This window comes from Heptranchias perlo, chromosome 16 (assembly GCF_035084215.1).
Source record: "Heptranchias perlo isolate sHepPer1 chromosome 16, sHepPer1.hap1, whole genome shotgun sequence".
Lineage (NCBI taxonomy): Eukaryota > Metazoa > Chordata > Chondrichthyes > Hexanchiformes > Hexanchidae > Heptranchias > Heptranchias perlo.
In genome coordinates this window covers 20,373,228-20,399,178 of record NC_090340.1, presented here as the reverse complement: position 1 = coordinate 20,399,178, position 25,951 = coordinate 20,373,228, and the positions used below count along the sequence as shown (strand labels likewise).

Below are 25,951 nucleotides of genomic sequence, written 5' to 3'. Positions count from 1 at the left end.
TACAAGAACACCCTCCATGATACCAGCATCCGCGTATATTGAAGGAAGTTAGGGAAGAGATAGCAGAGGCATTATTACAAAAATATAAAAATTCATTAGAAAAGGGAATAGTGCCAGAGGACTGGTGAACAGCTAATGTGATTCCTATATTTAAAAAGTGAGATAGAACAAGTCCAGGGAACTATAGACCAGTTAACTTAACGTCGGTGGTAGGAAAGATAATGGAATCTTTACTCAAAAACATCTGGAAAACGCAAAGATAAAAAAGAATAGTCAGCATGGATTTCAGAAAGCAAGGCCATGCTTGACCAACCTCACTGAATTCTTTGAAGAAGTAACAGAAAGAGTAGACAAGGGTAATACAGTAGATGTAATACATTTGGATTTTCAAAAGGCCTTCAATAAGGTACCACATTGTAGACTCATGACTAAGGTCAGAGCATGTGGAGTCAGCGGACAGGCAGCAGAATAGATAGCAAGCTGGATACAAAACAGAAAACAGAGAGTAGGGGTTAAGGGTAGCTACTCAAACCGTCAAAAGGTGGGAAGTGGTGTTCCACAGGGATCGGTGCTGGGACCACTGTTGTTCACCATTTACGTCAACGATTTGAACTCGGGAATCGGAACTACAATTTCAAAATTTGCGGATGACACAAAATTTGTGGGGGGGAGGGGCGTTGGGGTAGCTAATACAAAGGAAGAATATATTAAAATGCAAGAAGACATTAATAAACTTGCAGAATAGATGTGTAATTGGCAAATTAAATTCAATATAGTTAAATGTGAGGTGGTGCATTTTGGTGGGAAGAATAAGGAGACTACATATTGCTTGGATAATAGGAGTCTAAATGGGGTAGAGGAGCAAACGGATCTGGGGGTACAGATACACAAATCACTAAAGTAGCGACGCAGGTTAATAAGGCCATTAAAAAGGGAAACCAAGCACTGGGGTTCATTTCTAGAGGGAGAGAATTCAAAACCAGAGAAGCTATGTTAAACTTGTATAGAACCTTGGTTAAACCACACTTGGAATACTGTGCACAGTACTCCAAGTGTCTCCATATTATAAAAAGGATATAGAGGCATTGGAGAAGGTGCAAAAAAGGATGATACCAGAACTGAGAGGATATACTTATCAGGAAAGACTAAACGGGCTGGGACTCTTTTCTCTAGAGAGGGAAGGCTGAGGGGTGACCTGATAGAGGTCTTTAAGATAATGAAAGGGTTTGATAGGGTAAACGTAGAGAAAATTTTTCCACTTGTGGGGGAGTCCAAAACTAGAGGTCAACAATATAAGATAGTCACTAATAAATCCAATCGGGAATTCAGGAGAAACTTCTTTACCCAAAGAGTGATAAGAATGTGGATCGCACTACCGCAAGGAGTAGTTGACGTAAATAGCATTGATGTATTAAAGGGGAAGCTAGATAAGCACAAGAAGGAGAAAGTAATAGAAGGATATCCTGATAGGGGCAGATGAAGTTGGGAGGGAGGAGGCTTGTGTGGAGCATAGATCAGTTGGGTCAAATGGCCTGTATCTGTGCTGTAGACTCAATGTAACTTAGCATAACTCATTTTAAAACTCCCCTCCAGAATAAGTCAGTTTATTTCAAATCTTAGACGAAATAAAATGAAATTCAAACATGTACGTCACAAAAACAGAATACTTTATAAGTAGTAGCAGAACATGACTGTGAATGAGAGTAGTTTAACTCACTTATAACGAGAGCCATGCAGTCTTCTTCATGGATTAAACTTTATACTCAGAGCTTGCTTTGCAAGCAAGGTCCGTTAGTTTAGTGGTTATGTTACTAGACTATTAATCTGGAGAACATGAGTTCAAATCCCAAATTGAGAATTTGAATTCAGTTTAAAAATTCTAGAAATAAAAAGCTGGTATTAGTAAGTGTGACCATGAAGCTGTTGTAACTACCCAACCATGCCCTTCAGGGAAGGTTTGTACCTACAGGGAACTGGATTGAGCCTTTCCAAAACCATCCTAGTTTAGGACCATCATAATCTGGCAGAGAGAGATTGACAAGGTTTTGGCACCATTCTGGATTTACCACAGATGAATTTCTCCAGTGTAAGCAGCACTTTGCGTCTGCCCATGTTATGCCCACATTTGTTGCATCTCTTGAATATAGGATGGCACTCAATGTAAACCATTGTTGGCATCGCATAGTTCTGAATGCAGTGGTGGCACCAGGCTCAAGGGGATGGCTCACTAAATGTTAATGGAGTTAATCTGGCCATTCCTTTCTGGGTTCTCACGAGTGCTGTTCGTTTCCTCATCAGGGAGGCGTGTGCTTCGACCTTACAAAGATGGATAAAATCGTGGGGCTGAACACAGTGGACTTTGATGTGACAGTGGAGCCGGGAGTCACTAGAAAAGGCCTCGATAATCACCTTAGAGGCAGCGGCCTCTGGTTTCCAGTTGGTAAGTTTGGTGTAATTGGGCCCATGAAGCCGACCCTTAGGGTCTATTAATTTGGGAAGTCTGACCTCATTACCTGATGTGGTCCTTTCCGATTCACTTCCACAGAACCGAGTAACCGTTCCGAAACTTCCTGCAAAAATAAATTGACAGGTTATTGATGGGGAAGTGACTAGCCACGGCGTGACCTCCTGTGAATTCCTGCATTTACTGCACGGAGCTTGATTTGCAGGCCAAGCAACATCATTTTGTGTAAGGAGTCCTGCAGCATCTGTTCCTGAAACCCTCATTTGTGTATTTGTTGCCTCCAGACTCGACTATTCCAATCCTCTTCTGGCCGGCCTCCCATCTTTCAAACTTGAGCTCATCCAAAACTCTGCTGCCCATATCCTAAATTGCGCCAAGTCCCATTCACCCATCACCCCTGGGCTCCCTGACTTACATTGGCTCCCAGTCCACCAATGCCTCAAATTTAAAATTTTCATCCTTTTGTTCAAATCCCCCTATGGCCTCGCCCCTCCCTTTCTCTGTAACCTCCTCCAGCCCGACAACCCTCCGAGAATTCTGCATTCCTCCAATTCTAGCCTTTTATGCATCCCCAACTTCCTTTGCCCCACCATTGGCGGCCGTGCCTTCAGCTGTCTAGGCTCTAGGCACTGAAATTCCCTCCCTTAACCTCTCTGCCTCTCCATCTCTCTCTCCCCCTTTAAGACGCTCCTTAAAACCTACCTCTGACCAAGCTTTTGGTCACTTGTCCTAATGTCTCCTTCTTTGGCTCGATGGCAATTTTTTGTCTGATTACACTCCTGTGAAGCATCTTGGGACATTTTACTATATTGAAGGCGCTATATAAATGCAAGTTGTTGTTGTTGCAGATGTGAAAATACCAGTTTCTGGGTGATAAAAAATTACTTGCGTTAGTCATTGGAAAATGTTGGGCTCTCCATTTTGGCCAGATTACATGGAGGAGACACCTTGTGAGATTAGTTAAAGGGAGGAGAATTGAAAAGTCACCGTGGGTGAGGAAGTAAATACAACTGGTCTGTGTGTTTGATTCTAGAATAGCATATCCAAAAAAATGGATTCCCGGTGGGAACAGACTAACTGGTGAAAATCTTGACTGAGCTTCGCATCCTGTGTTGACATTTGGGGAGTCTGATGCCACCTACAGGCAGCTGTGAAGAAAGAGCAGTTTCATGACCCAGCCTCCTGACTGTTCGAATAGTTTCTTCTTACACTTGGTGTAAATTTGGTCTGAAAGCCTTAGTAAGGAAGCAGCCTAACTTCATTCCAATTCAGCTGTTCCATCTCCACTGAGACCCACTTGAATAAGTGGTTTGTCATGAGATGCACTGAACTTGCCCTGGCTACTGTAGGGTCTATAGGCTGGACTTACAGTTGTCATGTATGGGTGACAGAGGGAAATGGGCTGCACACACTGGAGGGTATGCTTTCCTCCAAAACCCATTGTGCTGCTGTGCATGAGCACAATGCAAGAAGATAGGCGGTTAGATTTGAGGTCTGTTCCGATGCTGCTATGTAACCAGCCCAGTGGGAGGTGTGGGAGATTGGACCTAGGAGGACCTGCTCTTTGGCTGCTGTCAATCAACTTCCCTAGATTGCTCAGACTGAAACTGAGAAATGAGCACTCAGTTTGAATGCATGATCTTGCAGTGTTTTACAGCACTGTATGACCTAGCTATCTGCCTTGATTCATTTAACAATTATTCCAGATTGCACTATTATTTTATGTGCAGTTTGAGTATAATTACATAGTGTATTTTGTAGCTGTGAATTCCTGATTTATACAAGGCAAGAGTTTTCTACTGAATTGAACCCATGACACCCTTTGTGACTGTGACCATGGAATGCTATCCCTTCTTGAGCTCTCTGGCATGTTTGGCCACTCCATCCTTCTCCTCCATCACCCACCTCCACTGTCTTCACTTGGTCTACTCTTATCCATTCCAAAATATCCAGCACATCTCCTGAAACAGCTTCTCCTCCCACCCCCACCCGGTTATCTTGGTTGTTCTCCAAGCTTCTATTCTGGGGCCTCTCCTATTCCTTGTTTACATGTTGCCCCTTGGTGACATTACCAGTTAGCTGACGACACCCACATTGACCTCTACTCCACCAGCCTCAACTTTAGGACAACCACTGTGCTGCCTGACTGCTCGTCTGACATCAAGTTGTGGACGAGGTGGACCATTCTCCAATTTAGCATTAGCAAAAGCACTCCCACCAAAATCTCTGCACCCTAGCCCCGACTCCATTTCTCTCCCTGGCTGCTTCCTCGGGTTGAATTTGACAGTGTGCAAGCTTGGTGTCTTGATTAACCCTGAGCCAAGCTTAAACCCCATTACTGACAATTTCCACCTCTGCAAAATCTGCCCTTATCTCATCTCTACCACCACTGAAATCCTCACCCTTGTCTTCACCTCCAGACTTGACTTCTCCAATGCTTCCTGTCATCCGGAACTCTAATTTCTCCATCTTATCCTGCCCTAAGTCCCATGTGCCACCACTCCCATCCTCATCAACCTCCAATAGCTCATTGTTTTAACACATCAAATTAAGAATCCTTGTTGACAAATTCCTCCATGGTCTCCCCCAGCTCTACATATCCCCCTCCAGCCCTACGTGCCAGTGCAAACCCTCCACTCTTCTGCATGTGGCCCTTTTTCCCCATCTCTATCTGTTCCACCTTTGGTGGCAGAGCCTTCAGCCACCTGGGTCCGATACTATGAAGCACTCTTCCAACGTTAGCACTCTTACTTCTGGGTCAGAAGGTTATGGGTTCAAGTCCCACTTCAGGACTTGGGAATACGATCTAGGCTGACACTTCAGTGCACTACTGATGGACTGCTGTGCTGTTGGAGGTGCTGCCTTCAGATTGGATGTTAAGCCAAATGTCTGCCCTTTCAAAGGGGTGTAAAAGATCCCATGACACTATTCGAAGAAGACCAGAAGAGTTCTCCCAGTGTCCTGGCCAATATTTATCCCTCAACCAACACCACTAAAACAGATTATCTGGTCATTTACTTTATGTGCAGGGCTATGGGAAAAGAGCAGGGAAGTGGGACTAATTGGATAGCCCTTTTAAAGAACTGGCACAGATGCGATGGGCTGAATGGCCTCCTTCTGTGCTGTATGATTCAATGACCTCATTGCTGTTTATGGGACCTTGCTGTGCACAAATTGGCTGCAGAATTTCCCTACATTACAACAGTGACTGCACTTCAAAAAATATTTTGTTGTGCTTTGGGACAGTCTGAAGTTGTGAAAGGCGCTATATAAATGCAAGTTCTTTTTTTCTTTCTTTGCATGGTACAGTCTGCCAGTCCTTATACAAGAGCACATCCCCTGAGCAGTGACACAGGACACTCACTAGTAATTATAAAGGCATTCCAAAGTGCATCTGACACACTTCACTTTGCACAAAAATACCAACAAATCACAGCTAAACAATTTGTTAAGAAAGTATACATAAAGAGAAAGTAAACCAGTGATCTGCCTCTAATTGACCTCAGGATGCACTTGTTTACTGCATGTAGACCTTGTGGACTTAAAAGGGACAGGCCACATTACACAGAGCTCTAGCTAAGCAGGAGAATAATAAATGGTGCGTTATACGGTGTAATGTTCCTGCCCTGTCCAGGTGTCAGCTATGGCGCAGTGATAACACTCTGAGTCAGAAGGTTGTGGGTTCAAGTCCCATGGAGGTGCTGTCTTTCAGATGAGATGATAAACCGAGGCCCCATCTGTCCTCTCCAGTGGACGTCACTATTCAAAGAAGAGGCGTGGAGTTCTCCCCAGTGCCCTGGCTGATATTTCTCCCTCAACCAACATCACTAAAACAGATTATCTGCTCATTATCACATTGCTGTTTGTGGGACTTTGCTGTGTGCAAATTGGCTGCCGCGTTTCCCTACAATACAATAGTGACTACACTTCAAAAATACTTAATTGACTGTAAAGCACTTTGGAACGTCGTGAAAGTTGCTGTAAAAATACAAGACTTTCTTTCCTTATAAAACATCTCATCATCCCACTTACCATGAGCAAAGCCACGGGAAGTCTATTAGTATCGTCGGCAGAGCAAGCCTAAATTTCTTTACAAAAAGCAGCACTCCTTAGAGTGTGATCAGAATTCTCTTCTCTATATACAATGAACAACTTGTACAAGGGACAAGCTATCAAATCATCCAGCCAGTGAGAGATATGTCCAAACAGTGATGGGATAAGATGCAGCCACTGGGTATGTGCACAACACATGGTTTTAATATACTAGTAGTCTGTTTAGTATCCAAGAATTTACACTAGATTATCTCAGTTGTCATTATGGTACAGAAACTTCTACTGGCTGAGATTAATGACTTCTTGTTTTTAAAAAAAAACAAAATAGTAAATCTTCCTTCATATTTCCTGCTCTTCATTTGCCGAACTCAATCCCAACCAGCATTAAATTATCTTCAAACTTGTAAGCCTTTGAGAAATAAAAATGCAAAAGCCATGTTATCCCGTCAACTGTTTTGTCTGAGTCAGGTAAATTATTTCTGGAACAGGCCTGGTATCAGAATGTCAGCCATAGGTCAAGCCCAACATAGGCCGGGAAATTGATGAACTGCTTGAATCCGGCCATTTTCATCATTGGACGCAGGAAATTAACTGTTGCAGGGCCGTCTTGATTCAACTCTTAAAGGAACTAGTGCAATATAATTTATAAATTGTTTAGGAAATAAATAAATATAGGGCTAAAATAAAAACAGAAAATGCTGGAAACACTCAGCAGGTCAGGCAGCATCCATGGAGCAAGAAACAGAGTTATCATTTCAGGTCGACAACCTGTCTTCAGAACTGGGAGAAATTAGAGATTGAACAGTTTATGGGCGAGTACAGAGCCAGGGAAAAGGGGCGGGGTGGGGGGGGAGTGCAGAGGAAAGATCAAAGGGAAAGGTTTGTAATGTCCTAGGAGAGGCAAAAAAAGAGAAAAACCCAGGGCCAATAAGGGAAAAAATACTCTGGAAAATTCCTCTCCCACCCTCTCAGGCAATTGAAACTAGTCCAGCAGATCATGTGGACCAAGTGTTATCTATAAAGGCATTTATCTTCTATATGATGCCACCTCTGCCCCAGTCAAGGACCAGTCCAGCTTCCTTTTGAAGGTAAACAGAGAGTCAGCACCCACCACACCAGCCAGCAAAGCATTCCAGAGGCTCACTACTCTCTGGGAAAAGAAGAACCGCCCAACATCCAGTCTATTCCTACTCTTCCATAGTTTAAACCCATGTCCCCTGGTCCTCCCCAATCTGTCAAACTGGAATAATCTATCAATAGTGATACTATCCAGCCCTTTCATTATTTTATAGACCTCTATGAGGCCGCCCTAAGTCTGCGCGTCTCTAAAGTAAATAGACCCAGGTCCTTAAGCCTATCTGAGTAGCTAAACATAGAAAATAAGAGCAAGAGTAGGCCATTTGGCCTTTTGGGCCTGCTCCGCCATTCAAAATGATCATGGCTGATCATCTAACTCAGTACCCTGTTCCCGCTATTTCCCCATATCCCTTGATCCCTTTAGCACTAAGGTTTTTAAAGCTAGGAATCATTCTTGTAGCTCTCGTCTGGACCTTTTCGAAACGTTCTGGAGATGAGCTATCATCAGGTGACTCCAAGCTGGACGCTCATTTGTTTTGCAGATCCAGGCGCAGATGCCTCCCTGTGCGGAATGGCTGCCACCAGTGCCTCAGGTACAAACGCAGTGCTGTACAGGACGATGAGAGAAAATGTCATAAACCTGGAGGTGGTGTTGGCAGATGGGAGGATAATGTACACTTCAGGAGAGAAGCGAAGGTTCAGGTACCGAAACCAGTTAATCCCTTGAATATTAGTTCTTATTATAATTTTCAAAATATAGATTTTTTTTAACACAATGTCATTACATTCTCTAACATGTTATTAGCTGATATTTGCGAGTTGCCCTCAGGGAACTTTGAAGGTGGCCAGTAGGAGATATCTGAGCAGGTTGTATCAAAGGCTCATTTTTCTCCAATGCACCCCTTACCCACTCCTCCCCATCTGAAGATAGAACATTTTGTTTCTCAGTACCACTTAGGTGTCAACCTTGGCTGAGCTCAAGTTTATGGAGGGTGGAAGACAGGAGGCCGGCCAGGAGAGCATTGGAATAGTCGAGTCTAGAGGTAACAAAGACATGGATAAGGGTTTCAGCAGATGGGCTGAGGCAGGGGCAGAGACGGGCAATGTTATGGAGGTGGAAGTAGGTGGTTTTTGTGATGGAGGAGATTTGGGGTCGCAAGCTCAGCACAGGGTCAAATAGGATGCCGAGGTTGTGAACAGTTTGTTTCAGCCTGAGAAAGCGGCCAGGGAGGGGGATGGAATCAGTAGCGTGGGAACGAAGTTTGTGGCAGGAGCCGAAGAATATTTTTTTCTTTATACGTTCATGGAATGTGGGCGTTGCTGGCGAGGCTGGCATTTATTGCCCATCCCTAATTGCCCTTGAGAAGGTGGTGGTGAGCCGCCTTCTTGAACCGCTGCAGTCCGTGTGGTGAAGGTTCTCCCACAGTGCTGTTAGGAAGGGAGTTCCAGGATTTTGACCCAGCAACGATGAAGGAACGGCGATATATTTCCAAGTCGGGATGGTGTGTGACGTGGAGGGGAACGTGCAGGTGGTGTTGTTCCCATGTGCCTGCTGCCCTCGTCCTTCGAGGTGGTAGAGGTCGTGGGTTTGGGAGGTGCTGTCGAAGAAGCCTTGGCGAGTTGCTGCAGTGCATCCTGTGGATGGTGCACACTGCAACCATTGTGCGTCGATGGTGAAGGGAGTGAATGTTTAGGATGTTAGATGGGGTGCCAATCAAGCGGGCTGCTTTGTCCTGGATGGTGTCGAGCTTCTTGAGTGTTGTTGGAGCTGCACTCATCCAGGCAAGTGGGGAGTATTCCATCACACTCCTGACTTGTGCCTTGTAGATAATGGAAAGGCTTTGGGGAGTCAGGAGGTGAGTCACTCGCCGCAGAATACCCAGCCTCTGACCTGCTCTTGTAGCCACAGTATTTATATGGCTGGTCCAGTTAAGTTTCTGGTCAATGGTGACCCCCAGGATGTTGATGGTGGGGGATTCAGCGATGGTAATGCCGTTGAATGTCAAGGGGGGGTGGTTAGACTCTTGTTGGAGATGGTCATTGCCTGGCACTAGTACTTGCCACTTATGAGCCCAAGCCTGGATGTCGTCCAGGTCTTGCTGCATGTCGGCTCGGACTGTTTCATTATTTGAGGGGTTGCGAATGGAACTGAACACTATGCATTCATCAGCGAACATCCCCATTTCTGACCTTATGATGGAGGGAAGGTCATTGATGAAGCAGCTGAAGATGGTTGGGCCTAGGACATTGCCTTGTGGAACTCCTGCAGCAATGCCCTGGGGCTGAGATGATTGGCCACCAACAGCCACTACCATCTTCCTTTGTGCTAGGTATGACTCCAGCCACTGGAGAGTTCTCCCCCTGATTCCCATTGACTTCAATTTTACTGGGGCTTCTTGGTGCCACACTCAGTCAAATGCTGCCTTGATGTCAAGGGCAGTCACTCTCACCTCACCTCTGGAATTCAGCTCTTTTATCCATGTTTGGATCAAGGCTGTAATGAGGTCTGGAGCCGAGTGGTCCTGGCGGAACCCAAACTGAGCATCGGTGAGCAGGTTATTGGTGAGTAAGTGCCGCTTGATAGCACTGTCGACGACACCTTCCATCACTTTGCTGATGAATGAGAGTAGACTGATGGGGCAGTAATTGGCCGGATTGGATTTGTCCTGCTTTTTGTGGACAGGACATACCTGGGCAATTTTCCACATTGTCGGGTAGATGCCAGTGTTGTAGCTGTACTGGAACAGCTTGGCTAGAGGCGCGGCTAGTTCTGGAGCACAAGTCTTCAGTACTACAGCCGGGATGTTGTCGGGGCCCATAGCCTTTGCTGTATCCAGTGCACTCAGCCATTTCTTGATATCACGTGGAGTGAATCGAATTGGCTGAAGACTGGCTTCTGTGATGGTGGGGATATCGGGAGGCGGCCGAGATGGATCATCCACTCGGCACTTCTGGCTGAAGATGGTTGCAAATGCTTCAGCCTTGTCTTTTGCACTCATGTGCTGGACTCCGCCATCGTTGAGGATGGGGCTGTTTACAGAGCCTCCTCCTCCCATTAGTTGTTTAATTGTCCACCACCATTCACGACTGGATGTGGCAGGACTGCAGAGCTTTGATATGATCCTTTGGTTGTGGAATTGCTTAGCTCTGTCTATAGCATGTTGCTTCCGCTGTTTAGCATGCATGTAGTCCTGAGTTGTAGCTTCACCAGGTTGGCATCTCATTTTTAGGTACGCCTGGTGCTGCTCCTGGCATTCTCTACTACACTCCTCATTGAGGATGAGCCAGGGTTGATCCCCTGGCTTGTTGGTAATGGTAGAGTGAGGAATATGCCGGGCCATGAGGTTACAGATTGTGCTGGAATACAATTCTGCTGCTGATGGCCCACAGCACCTCATGGATGCCCAGTTTTTAGCTGCTAGATCTATCCCATTTAGCACGGTGGTAGTGCCACACAACACGTTGGATGGTGTCCTCAGTGCGAAGACGGGACTTCATCTCCACGAGGACTGTGCGGTGGTCACTCCTACCAATACCATCATGGACAGATTCATCTGCGACAGGTAGATTGGTGAGGACGAGGTCAAGTAAGTTTTTCCCTCGTGTTGGTTCGCTCACCACCTGCCGCAGGCCCAGTCTAGCAGCTATGTCCTTCAGGACTCAGCCAGTTCGGTCAGTAATGGTGCTACCGAGCCACTCTTGGTGATGGACATTGAAGTGCCCCCACCCAGAGTACATTCTGTGTCCTTGCTACCCTCAGTGCTTCCTCCAAGTGGTGCTCAACATGGAGTAGGACTGATTCATCAGCTGAGGGAGGGCGTTAGGTGGTAATCAGCAGGAGGTTTCCTTGCCCATGTTTGACCTGATGCCATGAGATTTCATGGGGTCCAGAGTCAATGTTGAGGACTCCCAGGGCCACTCCCTCCTGACTGTATATCACTGTACCGCCACCTCTGGTGGGTCTGTTCTGCCGGTTGGGACAGGACATACCCAGGGATGGTGATGGAAGAGTCTGGGACGTTGGCTGAAAGGTATGATTCTGTGAGTATGGCTGTTGCTTGACTAGTCTGTGGGACAGCTCTCCCAATTTTGGCATAAGTCCCCAGATGTTCGTGAGGAGGACTTTGCAGGGTCGATTGGGCTTGGTTTACCTTTGTCGTGTCCGGTGCCTAGTGGTCCGTCCGGTTTTATTCGTATTGTGACTTTTTTTTGAGCGAAGTTTTACAACTGAGTGGCTTGCTAAGCCATTTCAGAGGGCAATTAAGAATCAACCACATTGCTGTGGGTCTGGAGTCACATATAGGCCAGACTGGGTAAGGACAGCAGTTTTCCTTCCCTAAAGGGCATTAGTGAACCAGATGGGTTTTTACAACTATCTGGTAGTTTCATGGCCATCATTACTGATACTAGTATTTTAATTCCTGATTTTATTTAATTAATTGAATTTAAATTCCCCAGCTGCCGTGGCAGGATTTGAACTCGTGACTCCGGATTACTAGTCCAGTAACATAACCACTATGCTACCGTAATTGGAAGTTCATCCAAGATTGGATGTTGGACAGGCAGTCTGACAATACAGTGGAGGTGTCGAGAGAGATGGTGTTGGTGAGGTAGAGCTGGGTGTCGCCAGTATACATGTGGAACCTGATATCACCAAGAGGCAGCATGTAGAGGAGAAATAGGATGGGGTCAAGGATAGGGGAGCTGTAGCTTTTTAACATGTGCTGAGAGTAATGTCGCAGGGTGGCTCGGTGCATCCGCAGGAGGATGATGTCATGGATCGATCGAAAACCAGAAGTAACCCCACTGTCGCTAATCACCCTATCAAACTAAACACCGTGGGATAGAGCTGTGGTGATTGATGAGACATAGGTGGGTCATGGATTATTTTATTGTTTTGGCTAGAAAGTCAGGAGGGGAAGTCACCTTTTACATTACAAAGTGAAAAGTGACACTGCGTCCTAACTTTCGGATTTTGGGCCGTCCGATGACGTGCATTTGCCGGGCTTTCCGAGAAATCAACTCGCTGCCATTCATGGTCAAGAGGGTGATCCAGATCTAACGGGAGATGGGGGGGTGGACGGGAAAGAGAGGGAGAACGTGATCCATCTCCCTATCTGTATCACATTCTCCCTCTCTTCCCCAACCCCCTTCGACCTGGATCACGTTCTCCTTCCCCCCTTTCTCTGCTTTCCCCCGTCCCCTGCTTCCTCGGGGCTCCTGCTTCCCCCACCCCCGTGCTCTACTCCTCCCCGCCTTATGGCTACCCGCATAGGCTGCGTTTCCTACTCAGCCTTTAGGGCCCAGGCCGCACTTTTAGTGAATGGCAGTGAGGAGGCCCTGGCGTGATGCACCCACACAGAACTCCAATCGTGCTGCACAGGTGCGTCAGCCAAAACCTTGAAAACCAGAAGTTCCCATTCTCTGGAAATATTCACTCCCCGTAATCTAAGTTGGCATTTCAGTGCAGTACTGAGGGAGTGCTGCACTGTCGGAGGTGCCGTCTTTCGGGGGAGATGTTAAACCGAGGCCCTGTCTGCCCTCTCAAGTGGACATAAAAAATCCCATGGCACTATTCAAAGAACAAAATTAATTGTCACATGGAAAAATATGGGTTAATAAATGACTGCCTGCATGGATTTGTTAAAGGCAAATCGTGTTTGACTAATTTGATCGAGTTCTCTGATTAAGTAACAGTTGATGAGGATAGTGCGGTTGTTGTGTATATGGACTTTCAAAAGTCGTTTGATAAAATACCACATAATAGACTTGTTTGCAAAATTGAAGCCCATGGGATTAAAGGGACAGTAGCAGCATGGATACAAAATTGACTAAGAGACAGAAAGCAGAGAATAGTGGTGAACGGTTGTTTTTCAGGCTGGAGAGAAGTGGTGTTACCCAGGGGTCAGTATTAGGACCACTGCTCTTTTTGATATATATTAATGACCTGGACTTAGGTATAGAGGGTGTAGTTTCAAAGTTTGCAGATGACACAAAACTCGGAAATGTAATAAACAGTGAGGAGGATATTAACAGACATGAGGAGGACATAGACAAACTGATGAAATGGGAAGACACATGGAAGATGCAATTTAATACAGAGAAGTGTGCAGTGATACATTTTGGTAGGAAGAATGAGGGGAACAATATAAACTAAATATTACAATTTTAAAGGGGGTGCAGGGACAGAGAGACCTGGGGGTGCACATACTCAAATTTTTGAAGGTGGCAGGACAAGTTGAGAAGGCTGTTAAAAAAGCATATGATCCTGGGCTTTATAAACAGAAGCACGGAGTACCAAAGCAAGGAAATTATGCTAAACCTTAATAAATCGCTGGTTAGGCCCCAGCTGGAGTATTGTGTTCAATTCTGGGCACCACACTTCAGGAAGGATGTCAAGGCCTTAGAGAGGGTGTACAGGAGATTTACTAGAATGGTACCAGGGATGAGGGACTTTAGCTACGTGGAGAGACTGGAGAATTTGGGATTGTTCTCATTAGAGCAGGGAAGGTTAAGGGGAGATTTGATAGAAGTCTTCAAAATCATGAAGGATTTTGAGAGAGTAAAAAAAGACATTGTTTCCAGTGGCAGAAGAGTTGGTAACCAGAGGACACAGATTTAAGGTAATTGTCAAAAGAGCCAATGACCTTAAATCTGTGGTGAGATGAGGAGAATTTTTTTTACGCAGTGAGTTGTTATGATCTGGAATGCATTGCCTGAAATGGTGTGGAAGCAGATTCAATAATAACTTTCAAAGGGGAATTAGATAAATACTTGAAGGGGAAACATTTGCAGGGCTATGGGGAAAGTGCAGGTGAATGGGACTAATTGAATAGCTCTTTCAAAGAGTCGGCACAGGCACGATGGGCTGAATAGCCTCCTTCTGTGCTGTAAAATTCTATGATTCTAAGAGCAGAGAAGTTCTCTCTGGTATCCTGGCCAATGTTTATCCTTCAACCAATATTTAAAAATAGATCATCTGATAATTATTGTCATTTCAGTTTGTGCGACTTTGCTGCAAATTGCTGCCTTTCCTAAATTGCAACAGTGACTGTACTTCGAAAGTACTTAATTGGCTCTATACTGCTTTGGGATGTCCTGAGGCCATGAAAAGTGCTTTATAAATGCAAGATCTTTTTTTCCTTCACTTCAGTAAGGGAATGGAACAAACTCCTGTAGCTGAGGCAAGTGAGACTCAGCAATGAGTGCTAACAGGACTCAAACTTGTGACTTTCGAAATGGGGGGGGTGGTGAGTGCTCAATCTGTTGACATAGGCAGTTACTTCGGAGAAATGTGACTTTGAGTTAAGATGTGGAGATGCCGGTGATGGACTGGGGTGGACAAATGTAAGGAATCTTACAACACCAGGTTATAGTCCAACAAATTTATTTTAAAATCACAAGCTTTCGGAGATTATCCCCTTCGTCAGGTGAATGAGTGAAAAGGTTCTCAAATCGCATATCTTATACTAGGCTGGGACAGCATCACACCAATCAAAAGGTGTCGTTATTGTTCAAACAGGCCAGTCACGGAGAACAGCACGTCCCAGTACACTGGATATACATTGTGTCAATTACACAGACAGACAGAAAGAAACCCAAATGGCAGAGAGAGAGAGAGAATATTAAAAACATAACCTTTTTTTCCCCTTTTTGCTGGTGGGGTTACGTGTAGCGTGACATGAACCCAAGATCCCAGTTGAGGCCATCCTCATGGGTGCGGAACTTGGCTATCAAATTCTGCTTGACGATTTTGCGTTGTCGTGTGTCTCGAAGGCCGCCTTGGAGAACGCTTACCCGAAGATCGGTGGCTGAATGTCCTTGACTGCTAAAGTGTTCCCCGACTGGGAGGGAACCCTCCTGTCTGGCGATTGTTGCGCAGTGTCCGTTCATCCGTTGTCGCAGTGTCTGCATGGTCTCGCCAATGTACCATGCTCCGGGGCATCCTTTCCTGCAACGTATGAGGTAGACAACGTTGGCCGAGTCACAGGAGTATGAACCATGTACCTGGTGGGTGGTGTCCTCTCGTGTGATGGTGGTATCCGTGTCGATGATCTGGCATGTCTTGCAGAGGTTGCCGTGGCAGGGTTGTGTGGTGTCGTGGACGCTGTTCTCCTGAAAACTGGGTAACTTGCTGCGAACGATGGTCTGTTTGAGGTTGGGTGGCTGTTTAAAGGCGAGTAGTGGAGGCGTGGGGATGGCCTTAGCGAGGTGTTCGTCGTCATCGATGACATGTTGAAGGCTGCGGAGAACATGGTGTAGTTTCTCCGCTCCAGGGAAGTACTGGACGATGAAGGGTACTCTGTTGGTTGCGTCCCGTGTTTGTCTTCTGAGGAGGTCTATGCGATTCTTCGCTGTGGCCCGTCGAAACTGTCGATCGACAAGTCGAGCGTCATATCCCGTTCTTACGAGGGCGTCTTTCAGCGTCTGTAGGTGTCCATCGCGTTCCTCCTCGTCTGAGCAGATCCTGTGTATTCGCAGGGCCTGTCCATAGGGGATGGCCTCTTTGACGTGGTTGGGGTGGAAGCTGGAAAAGTGGAGCATTGTGAGGTTGTCCGTGGGCTTGCGGTAGAGTGAGGTGCTGAGGTGCCCGTCTTTGATGGAGATTTGTGTGTCCAAGAAAGAAACCGATTCTGAGGAGTAGTCCATGGTGAGTTTGATGGTGGGATGGAACTTGTTGATGTTATCGTGTAGTCTCTTCAGTGATTCTTCGCCGTGGGTCCATAGGAAGAAAATGTCATCGATGTATCTGGTGTATAGCGTTGGTTGGAGGTCCTGTGCAGTGAAGAAGTCGTGCTCGAACTTGTGCATGAAAATGTTGGCGTATTGGGGTGCGAATTTGGTCCCCATGGGTGTTCCGTGTGTTTGGGTAAAGAACTGGTTATTGAAGGTGAAGACATTGTGATCCAGGATGAAGCGGATGAGTTGTAGGATGGCGTCTGGAGATTGGCTGTTGTTGGTGTTGAGTACTGAGGCTGTTGCAGCGATGCCGTCATCGTGGGGGATACTGGTGTAGAGTGCCGAGACGTCCATCGTGGTGAGAAGTGTTACAGGTTCAACTGGTCCGTGGGTGCTGAGTTTTTGTAGGAAGTCTGTAGTGTCGCGACAGAAGCTGGGGGTTCCCTGTATGATGGGTTTCAGGATGCCCTCGATGTATCCAGAGAGGTTCTCACACAGGGTTCCGTTGCCTGATACGATAGGACGTCCGGGTGTGTTGGCTTTGTGTATCTTTGGGAGGCAGTAGAAGTCTCCCACGCGGGGAGTACGTGGGATGAGAGTGCGTAGGATGCTTTGAAGGTCTGGATCGAAGGTCTTGATCAGTTTGTTGAGCTGATGGGTGTGTTCTTTGGTCAGATCTATGGGTAACCGTCTGTAGTGTTCCTGGTTGTCCAGTTGTCGGTATGCTTCTTTGCAATAGTCCGTTCTGTTCTGTATGACGATGGCTCCTCCTTTGTCCGCTGGTTTGATGACGATGTTGCGGTTGGTCTTGAGAGCGTTGATGGCGTTGCGTTGTGCTCGGGTGACATTCTGGACTGTCTTGTGAGTGCGGCTGATGAATCTGGCATTGACGCATTTCCTGACAGCTTGAGCGTACATGTCAAGCAGTGACCCTCCGGAGGAGTCCAGTTTGACTCTTTCTTCTTCGGTTGCTGTACTGCGGATCCCTCTGTCTGCTGTTCCAGATCGTTGATTGTCTCATTGGGCTCGTTGCTGAAATCTTGGGATTTGTGGAAGAATTCCTGGAGTCTCATTCTCCTGATGAATTCCTCTGTGTCTGCCGCGAGACTAGTGGGGTCCATTTTGATGGTGGGGCAGAAATTGAGCCCTCGGCTGAGAATCTCGATTTCGTCTGGTTGAAGGGTGTGGTCGGACAAATTGACGATAGACTTCCCTGTGGTTGTAACCGTGGTACCGGGGGAGGCTTGGTTGATGCTGGTGGTGATGCCGAGTTTCTCAAGCTTCCTGCTCTTGGTTTTCATGTAGGCAGTGTAGTTCCGTTGCCTCGTCTGTTTGGCGGTATCTCGTAGCTGGTCTGCTGTGTCCTGAGTACAGGTTGAGAGTATGGACTCTATCTTGGTTTCGAGGTTGCGGCGTCTGCTGTAGAGTTGGTGTACGAGATGGTTGCAGAGTGTGCGAGAGGTACGACGGCAAAGTCTCTCAGCGTAATCTGAGTTGTATGTGGACTTGAGTTGGTTCTTGATCTGTAGTCCTTTCGGGATCTTGTCTGCTTTCTTGCAGCTCTGTAAAAACTTGATGTCTGTGTCATGAACGGACACCGTGCAACAATCGCCAGACAGGAGGGTTCCCTCCCAGTCGGGGAACACTTTAGCAGTCAAGGACATTCAGCTACCGATCTTCGGGTAAGCGTTCTCCAAGGCGGCCTTCGAGACACACGACAACGCAAAATCGTCGAGCAGAAGTTGATAGCCAAGTTCCGCACCCATGAGGACGGCCTCAACTGGGATCTTGGGTTCATGTCACGCTACATGTAACCCCACCAGCAAAAAGGGGGAAAAAAAGTTATGTTTTTAATATTCTCTCTCTCTCTCTCTGCCATTTGGGTCTCTTTCTGTCTGTCTGTCTGTGTAATTGACACAATGTATATCCAGTGTACTGGGACGTGCTGTTCTCCGTGACTGGCCTGTTTGAACAACAACGACACCTTTTGATTGGTGTGATGCTGTCCCAGCCTAGTATAAGATATGCGATTTGAGAACCTTTTCACTCATTCACCTGACGAAGGGGATAATCTCCGAAAGCTTGTGATTTTAAAATAAATTTGTTGGACTATAACCTGGTGTTGTAAGATTCCTTCCTTTGAGTTAATGCAGGGATAAAACAGCACAATGCTCTCTGATACAGGAAGACATCTGCCGGTTACAACCTGACGAATCTCTTCATTGGCTCAGAAGGAACTCTGGGAATAATCACCAAGGCTACACTGCGTCTCTATGGAATACCAGAAGCCATGGTGTCTGCAGTCTGCTCATTTCCAACAGTGCAAGCAGCTGTGGATTGTACAGTGCAAATACTCCAGTGTGGCATTCCCATAGCAAGGATAGGTAAGTCAGTCTTTTAGCAATATAATGTTATACATAGAGCATCAATACATGTGTCAGAAATACAAGTTACTGGATTGCAAATGATGAGATGGCTGCAATATCACAAGTGTGAAAGACCAAATAACTTAGGATGGATAAAGCCACAAGTGAGTTACTTCGTCTTTCATATGGGTGCTGAACACCCGTACACTGGTGCAGTACCAGCCGCACTCTGGTGCAGTGCAAACCGTACACTGGTGCAGAATTAATTGCTATCTCAGCAGTCTGTACAGAGTGCGTCTTCTTTGCGGTATCTAGGAACATAGGAACAGGAGTAGGCCATTCAGCCCCTCGTGCCTGCTCCACCTTTTGATAAGATCATGGCTGATCTGTGATCTAACTCCATATACCCGCCTTTGGCCCATATCCCTTAATACCTTTGGTTGCCAAAAAGCTATCTATCTCACATTTAAATTTAGCAATTGAGCTAGTATCAAATGGCATTTGCGGAAGAGAGTGCCAAACTTCTACCACCCTTTGTGTGTAGGAATGTTTTCTAATCTCGCTCCTGAAAAGTCTGGCTCTAATTTTTAGACTGTGCCCCCTACTCCTAAAATCCCCAAACAGCGGAAATAGTTTCTCTCTATCCACCCTATCCGTTCCCCTTAATATCTTATAAACTTCGATCAGATCACCCCTTAATCTTTGAAACTCCAGAGAATACAACCCCAATTTCTGTAATCTCTCCTCGTCACTTAACCCTTGAAGTCCAGGTATCATTCTAGTAAACCTACGCTGCACTCCCTCCAAAGCCAATATGTCCTTCCGAAGGTGCGGTGCCCAGAACTGCTCACAGTACTCCAGGTGCGGTCTAACCAGGGTTTTGTATAGCTGCAGCATAACTTCTGCCCCCTTGTACTCCAGTCCTTTAGATATAAAGGCCAGCATTCTATTAGCCTTATTGATTATTTTCTGCACCTGTTCATGACACTTCAATGATCTATGTACCTGAACCCCTAAGTCCCTTTGGACATCCACTGTTTTTAACTTTTTACCATTTAGAAAGAACCCTGTTCTATCCTTTTTTGATCCAAAGTGGATGACCTCACATTTGTCTACATTGAATTCCATTTGCCACAGTTTTGCCCATTCACCTAATCTATCAATATCGCTTTGTAATTTTATGTTTTCATCTACACTGCTTACAATGCCACCAATCTTTGTGTCATTGGCAAACTTAGATATGAGACTTTCTATGCCTTCATCTAAGTCGTTAATAAATATTGTGAATAATTGAGGCCCCAAGACAGATCCCTGCGGGACTCCACTGGTCACATCCTGCCAATGTGAGTACCTACCCATTATCCCTACTCTCTGTCGCCTTTCGCTCAGCCAACTTCCTAACCAAGTCCGTACTTTTCCCTCGATTCCATGGGCTTCTATCTTAGCTAACAGTCTCTTATGTGGGACCTTATCAAATGCCTTGTGGAAGTCCATATAAATAACATCCATTGACATTCCCCTGTCCACTACTTTAGTCACCTCTTCAAAAAATTCAATCAGGTTTGTCAGGCACGACCTACCTTTCACAAATCCATGCTGGCTCTCTCTGATTAACTGGAAATTCTCGAGGTGTTCAGTCACCCTACCCTTAATTATAGACTCCAGCATTTTCCCCACAACAGATGTTAGGCTAACTGGTCTATAATTCCCTGGTTTCCCTCTCTCTCCTTTCTTAAAAAGCGGAGTGACATGTGCAATTTTCCAATCCAGAGGGACAGTTCCTGAATCTAGAGAACTTTGAAAGATCTAATATGCACAAGAGAATTTGAGTTGAAGTTTTTTTTTATTCGTTCATGGGATGTGGGCGTCGCTGGCGAGGCCAGCATTTATTGCCCATCCCTAATTGCCCTCGAGAAGGTGGTGGTGAGCCATCTTCTTGAACCGCTGTAGTCCGTGTGGTGAAGGTTCTCCCACAGTGCTGTTAGGTAGGGAGTTCCAGGATTTTGACCCAGCGACGATGAAGGAACGGCGATATATTTCCAAGTCGGCATGGTGTGTGACTTGGAGGGGAACGTGCAGCTGGTGTTGTTCCCATGTGCCTGCTGCCCTTGTCCTTCTAGGTGGTAGAGGTCGCGGGTTTGGGAGGTGCTGTCGAAGAAGCCTTGGCGAGTTGCTGCAGTGCATCCTGTGGATGGTACACACTGCAGCCATTGTGCACCGGTGGTGAAGGGAGTGAATGTTTAGGGTGGTGGATGGGGTGCTAATCAAGCGGGCTGCTTTGTCCTGGATGGTGTCGTGCTTCTTAAGTGTTGTTGGAGCTGCACTCATCCATACAAGTGGAGAGTATTCCATCACACTCCTGACTTGTGCCTTGTAGATGGTGGAAAGGCTTTGGGGAGTCAGGAGGTGAGTCACTCACCGCAGAATACCCAGCCTCTGACCTGCTCCTGTAGCCACATGTGGCTGGTCCAGTTAAGTTTCTGGTCAATGGTGACCCCCAGGATGTTGATGGTGGGGGATTCGGTGATGGTAATGCTGTTGAATGTCAAAGGAAGATGGTTAGACTCTCTCTTTTGGAGATGGTCATTGCCTGGCACTTGTCTGGCGCGAATGTTACTTGCCACTTATCAGCCCAGGCCTGGATGTTGTCCAGGTCTTGCTGCATGCGGGCACAGACTGCTTCATTATCTGAGGGGTTGTGAATGGAACTGAACACTGTGCAGTCATCAGCGAACATCCCCATTTCTGACCCTGTGTTGGAGGGAAGGTCATTGATGAAGCAGTTGAAAATGGTTGGGCCTAGGTCACTGCCCTGAGGAACTCCTGCAGCAATGTCCTGGGGCTGAGATGATTGGCCTCCAACAACCACTACCATCTTCCTTTGTGCTAGGTATGACTCCAGCCACTGGAGAGTTTTCCCCCTGATTCCCACTGACTTCAATTTTACTAGGGCTCCTTGGTGCCGCACTCGGTCAAATGCTGCCTTGATGTCAAGGGCAGTCACTCTCGCCTCACCTCTGGAATTCAGCTCTTTTGTCCATGTTTGGACCAAGGCTGTAATGAGGTCTGGAGCCGAGTGGTCCTGACGGAACCCAAACTGAGCATCGGTGAGCAGGTTATTGGTGAGTAAGTGTCACTTGATAGCACTGTCGACGACACCTTCCATCACTTTGCTGATGATTGAGAGCAGACTGATGGGGCGGTAAATGGCCGGATTGGATTTGTCCTGCTTGTTGTGGACAGGACATAACTGGGCAACTTTGTCGAGTAGATGACAATGTTGTAGCTGTACTGGAACAGTGGCTGGAGGCGAGGCTAGTTCTGGAGCACACGTCTTCAGCACTACAGCTGGGATGTTGTCGGGTCCATAGCCTTTGCTGTATCCAGTGCACTCAGCCGTTTTTTGATATCACGTGGAGTGAATCGAAGTGGCTGAAGACTGGCTTCCGTGATGGTGGGGATATCGGGAGGCGGCCGAGATGGATCATCCACTCGGCACTTCTGGCTGAAGATGGTTGCAAACGCTTCAGCCTTGTCTTTTGCACTCACTTGCTGGACTCTGCCATTATTGAGGATGAATGTAGTCCGACCACACAGGACTACATTCATCCTTGGCACCTCATTTTTAGGTATGCCTGGTGCTGCTCCTCGCTCCATGTTCTTCTACACTCCTCATTGAACCCCTGGCTTGATGTTAATGGTAGAGTGAGGAATATGCCAGGCTATGAGGTTACAGATTTTGGTGGAATACAGTTCTGCTACTGCTGATGGCCCACAGCGCCTCATGAATGTGTCTATATGCCTTTAGTTGTTGGAGCAATGATTTTAGTTACCCACATATGATGGAATATACAAATAATGTGAGATACAATCTCCTTCCACCCGCCCCGTATCGATTTACCACCATCCTTTCTTTGACCAAGACAACAGGCAGATGAAGAACCTTCATTTCCATTAACTAGTCTGGTTCATATTGGGCCCATCATTAACGTGAGAAGTAGCCTTGAGCTTAGCCCTTTTTATTAGAACCATCTTCTGCACCAGTGTCGCTCTGTATTGGCTCCTTTTCTCACAGGTTTCAATATCAGTTTAAATGTTATTGATTTAGGAACATAGGAATATAGGTACAGGAATAGGCCATTCAGCCCCTCGTGCCTGCTCCGCCATTTGATAAGATCATGGCTGATCTGTGATCTAGCTCCATATACCTGCCTTTGGCCCATATTCAACAAAGTCACCCTATCAATGTCATATTTTGATGACAAATTGTCTTATTAAAAAAAGCAGCAGCGTTACTTCATTCTGTATAAAATTAAAATAAATACAGGAGCAGAAACACTGTCCCAGGCACAGTTAAGTGCAAATGATCTTCACACAGTAGTTTTTTGTAAATGTAAATAATCGCTTCACTCTTCGATATATACTGGTTTGAGTCTGGCGTAAAGAACAGTAACTGTGTCCAAACAATTATACAACAATAACAACTTGCATTTAAATACTGCCTTTAACATGTAAATGTCTGTCCCTCAGAGTTCCTGGACGATGTGATGATGGATGCCTGTAACAAGTACAGCAATCTGAATTACACAGTGTTATCAACATTATTCCTGGAATTCCACGGGACTGAAAAAAGCGTGGAGGAACAGATTGAGGCGACAGGTGGGGTCACAGTCCCTCTCTCTATCCTTTCCCACCCCACTCCATCCACACAGTTGGGTTTTGTTGGAGAACAGGCCCTGACCCTGAGACAGCCACTTTGCCTCATTCACACTCACAAGCCAGATGAGATCAGCCAATGATGTCAGTGTCAACAAAATGCGCCGTTTGCAGTATGTTGGAACATGAAGGGGAAACAAATACAAATAACACGAGCTGGCTCGACTATAAGAAACAGAGTGTGGAATTGGAAAAGGCCCAGACTGCCCCTTCTACAGTGCACCTTATCGCGTGCTCTACCCTACTCATTCACACTGCAAGTTTAGCTTCGATGTGAAGTGATTTGCACTTTGCACCAGTGCTAAAATGCAGTGTAAGTGCAGAGTCAGGGCCCGAGCTGATTGTGGAACGAGATCCCCGATGGGGTTAGTTTCACGTGGCTTTGGTTTGACACTGCATGGTGTGTTAATCAAGTGCAGCATCAAACCTGGTTTATGAACTGCTTGGGGGCTTCTTGGCCACTTTTTAAAAAACCTATTTTACCTCAGTTTCAATGGTTAGAGAGGAGTAATCTCTAAAGATTTAAATTTCTAACTGTTGGGGGAGAGCTCTGCCTAGCCGTGTGTCCAGACACGCAAGGCTTTCTCACAAACAGACATCTAAAGTTCCAGCCAAGTGGGAGTCAACCAGTGTAAACAGAGGACTGCCTAGCTGGAAGCTGAACTGCAGCTACAGTCCCTGCTGTCAGACTGGTATCAGCAGCGGAAATACATCCTTCATCTCCTGAGGAGGAGGTTTAACATGAATCCTCCCTGATCCCCAAAGACAATCGAGCAAAATTCCAGAATATTTATCAACCTCCACCATTCAGGCAGGGCCTCCACTGACTTCTCTCCCCTTTCCCCATCTCTGACTCCAGTGACACAGAAACCGCCATCCCCCTGGAATTATTTCACCATCTCAGTCAATACCTATCCCTATAATCTCCAACCAAATATTTATTCAGATTGTTTCTGCAGAAGTTAATTGGCACAGCATCTACTGCTGGGAGTCTGTTCCATATATTGGCAAAGAACCAGAGATAATTGGCAAAAGAACCAGAGGGGAGATGAGGAAAATCTTTTTTTACACTGCGAGTTGTTATGATCTGGAATGCACTGCCTGAAAGGGTGGTGGAAGCAGGTTCAATAATAACTTTCAAAAGGGAATTGGATAAATTCTTGAAGGGGGAAAGATTTGCAGGGCTATGGGGAAAGGGCAGGAGAGTGGCACTAATTGGATAGCTCTTTCAAAAGAGCCAGCACAGGCAAGACGGGCTGAATGGCCTCCTTTAGTGCTGCATCATTCTATGATTCTGTAGTTACTACCCTGCGAGAAAAAAATAATTCTGACGATCTTTAGTCTCCCTTGAGGCTTGTTAGTGTAATCATGGAGGGTTGTTTTTGTTTTGGTATCTTTACACTCTTCCCTCGGAGAATAGTGTGAAGTAGTGGAAGAATTCACAGGCTGGTTAACAGTCTGACAGGCCGCAACATGAACACTCCTTCTATGGTCGTAACCATCTTTATACCAACCAATGGGGTGTTAGTCCTATACGGCGGGAGGGTTTATGGACTCCCACAACCCATATGATGAGGAGGGGCCATCCACACTCATCGGACCCGAGTATCCAACTGGATGTCAATCTAGAATTCAGAGCTGGAATTCTGGGTTGACATCCCAGACATACGTCACTTGAAGGGAGATAGCAATTTTTGTGTGGGCATATTTTAGGAATAATCTTCATAGGTACTGTTCCCCAAGATTTAATTATCATCTACAACAGATGAAGAGTCCTTTGCCTTCAGAAGACAGCAGAAGCAGAACATGAAGGCCTCGTGAGAATGGAGCACACCAAACCCTGAGAACAGGCCCATTGCAATTTAAGATCTAAATCTTGCAAAACAATTGTTGTCAAGTGTTGTAAGTATGGACACTCCACCTAGATTATGTTGAAGATGCTGTAGAGGAATCCTGTAATGTTTTGTTTTGACTTAGTCCATTTTTCAGAAATGCTATTACGTTGTACTTTGCCGTACCTCTGCTACAACATTCGTTCATCCACAACTTCACGGTAAATAAGACAATTGTGGTTCAAATGAGTGAATGATATTTAAAACACATACACACACTTCTACAAAATAGCAAATATTGAGAATGAATCACTAAAATGAATGTGGGCTAAGGGTGGTATAAAAAGTTACCTATTTTATAATCCCTTTTTATTTATTATCCATCTCTACAATTTTTCATTCAGTTGAGCTGGGCTACAGATGGCTTAGTCACACTGTTTCACACTTTCATTATACAAGGCCCCGCTGAAAATTCATCTTGATTAAACTGGGTTCCTTTATATTATGTTGCTACCATTGGTGGGGGGGGTGGGGGGAGAGGGGAGGAAACGTTGGTTAAAGTAAATAAAGAACACGTCTTTTATCTTTTCAAATCCAACTGCAGTGGCACAGAGAGAGGGCATCAGCACAGTGGCACAGAGAGAGGGCATCAGCACAGTGGCAGAGAGAGAGGGCATCAGCACAGTGGCAGAGAGAGAGGGCATCAGCACAGTGGCAGAGAGAGAGGGCATCAGCACAGTGGCAGAGAGAGGGCATCAGCACAG

The 25,951-nt window shown here is 46.0% G+C and overlaps 1 protein-coding gene across 1 annotated transcript in view; it reads left to right on the top strand.

Moving 5' to 3' along the window:
• ldhd (lactate dehydrogenase D) overlaps positions 1-25,951 on the top strand; it is a 61,389-nt gene that overhangs the window by 19,068 nt on the left and 16,370 nt on the right. The window contains exons 4-7 of the mRNA XM_067997757.1: positions 2,299-2,440; positions 8,137-8,296; positions 18,458-18,657; positions 23,170-23,298. Coding sequence (XP_067853858.1) covers positions 2,299-2,440; positions 8,137-8,296; positions 18,458-18,657; positions 23,170-23,298 — 631 coding nt within the window. The remainder of the gene's footprint in view (positions 1-2,298; positions 2,441-8,136; positions 8,297-18,457; positions 18,658-23,169; positions 23,299-25,951) is intronic.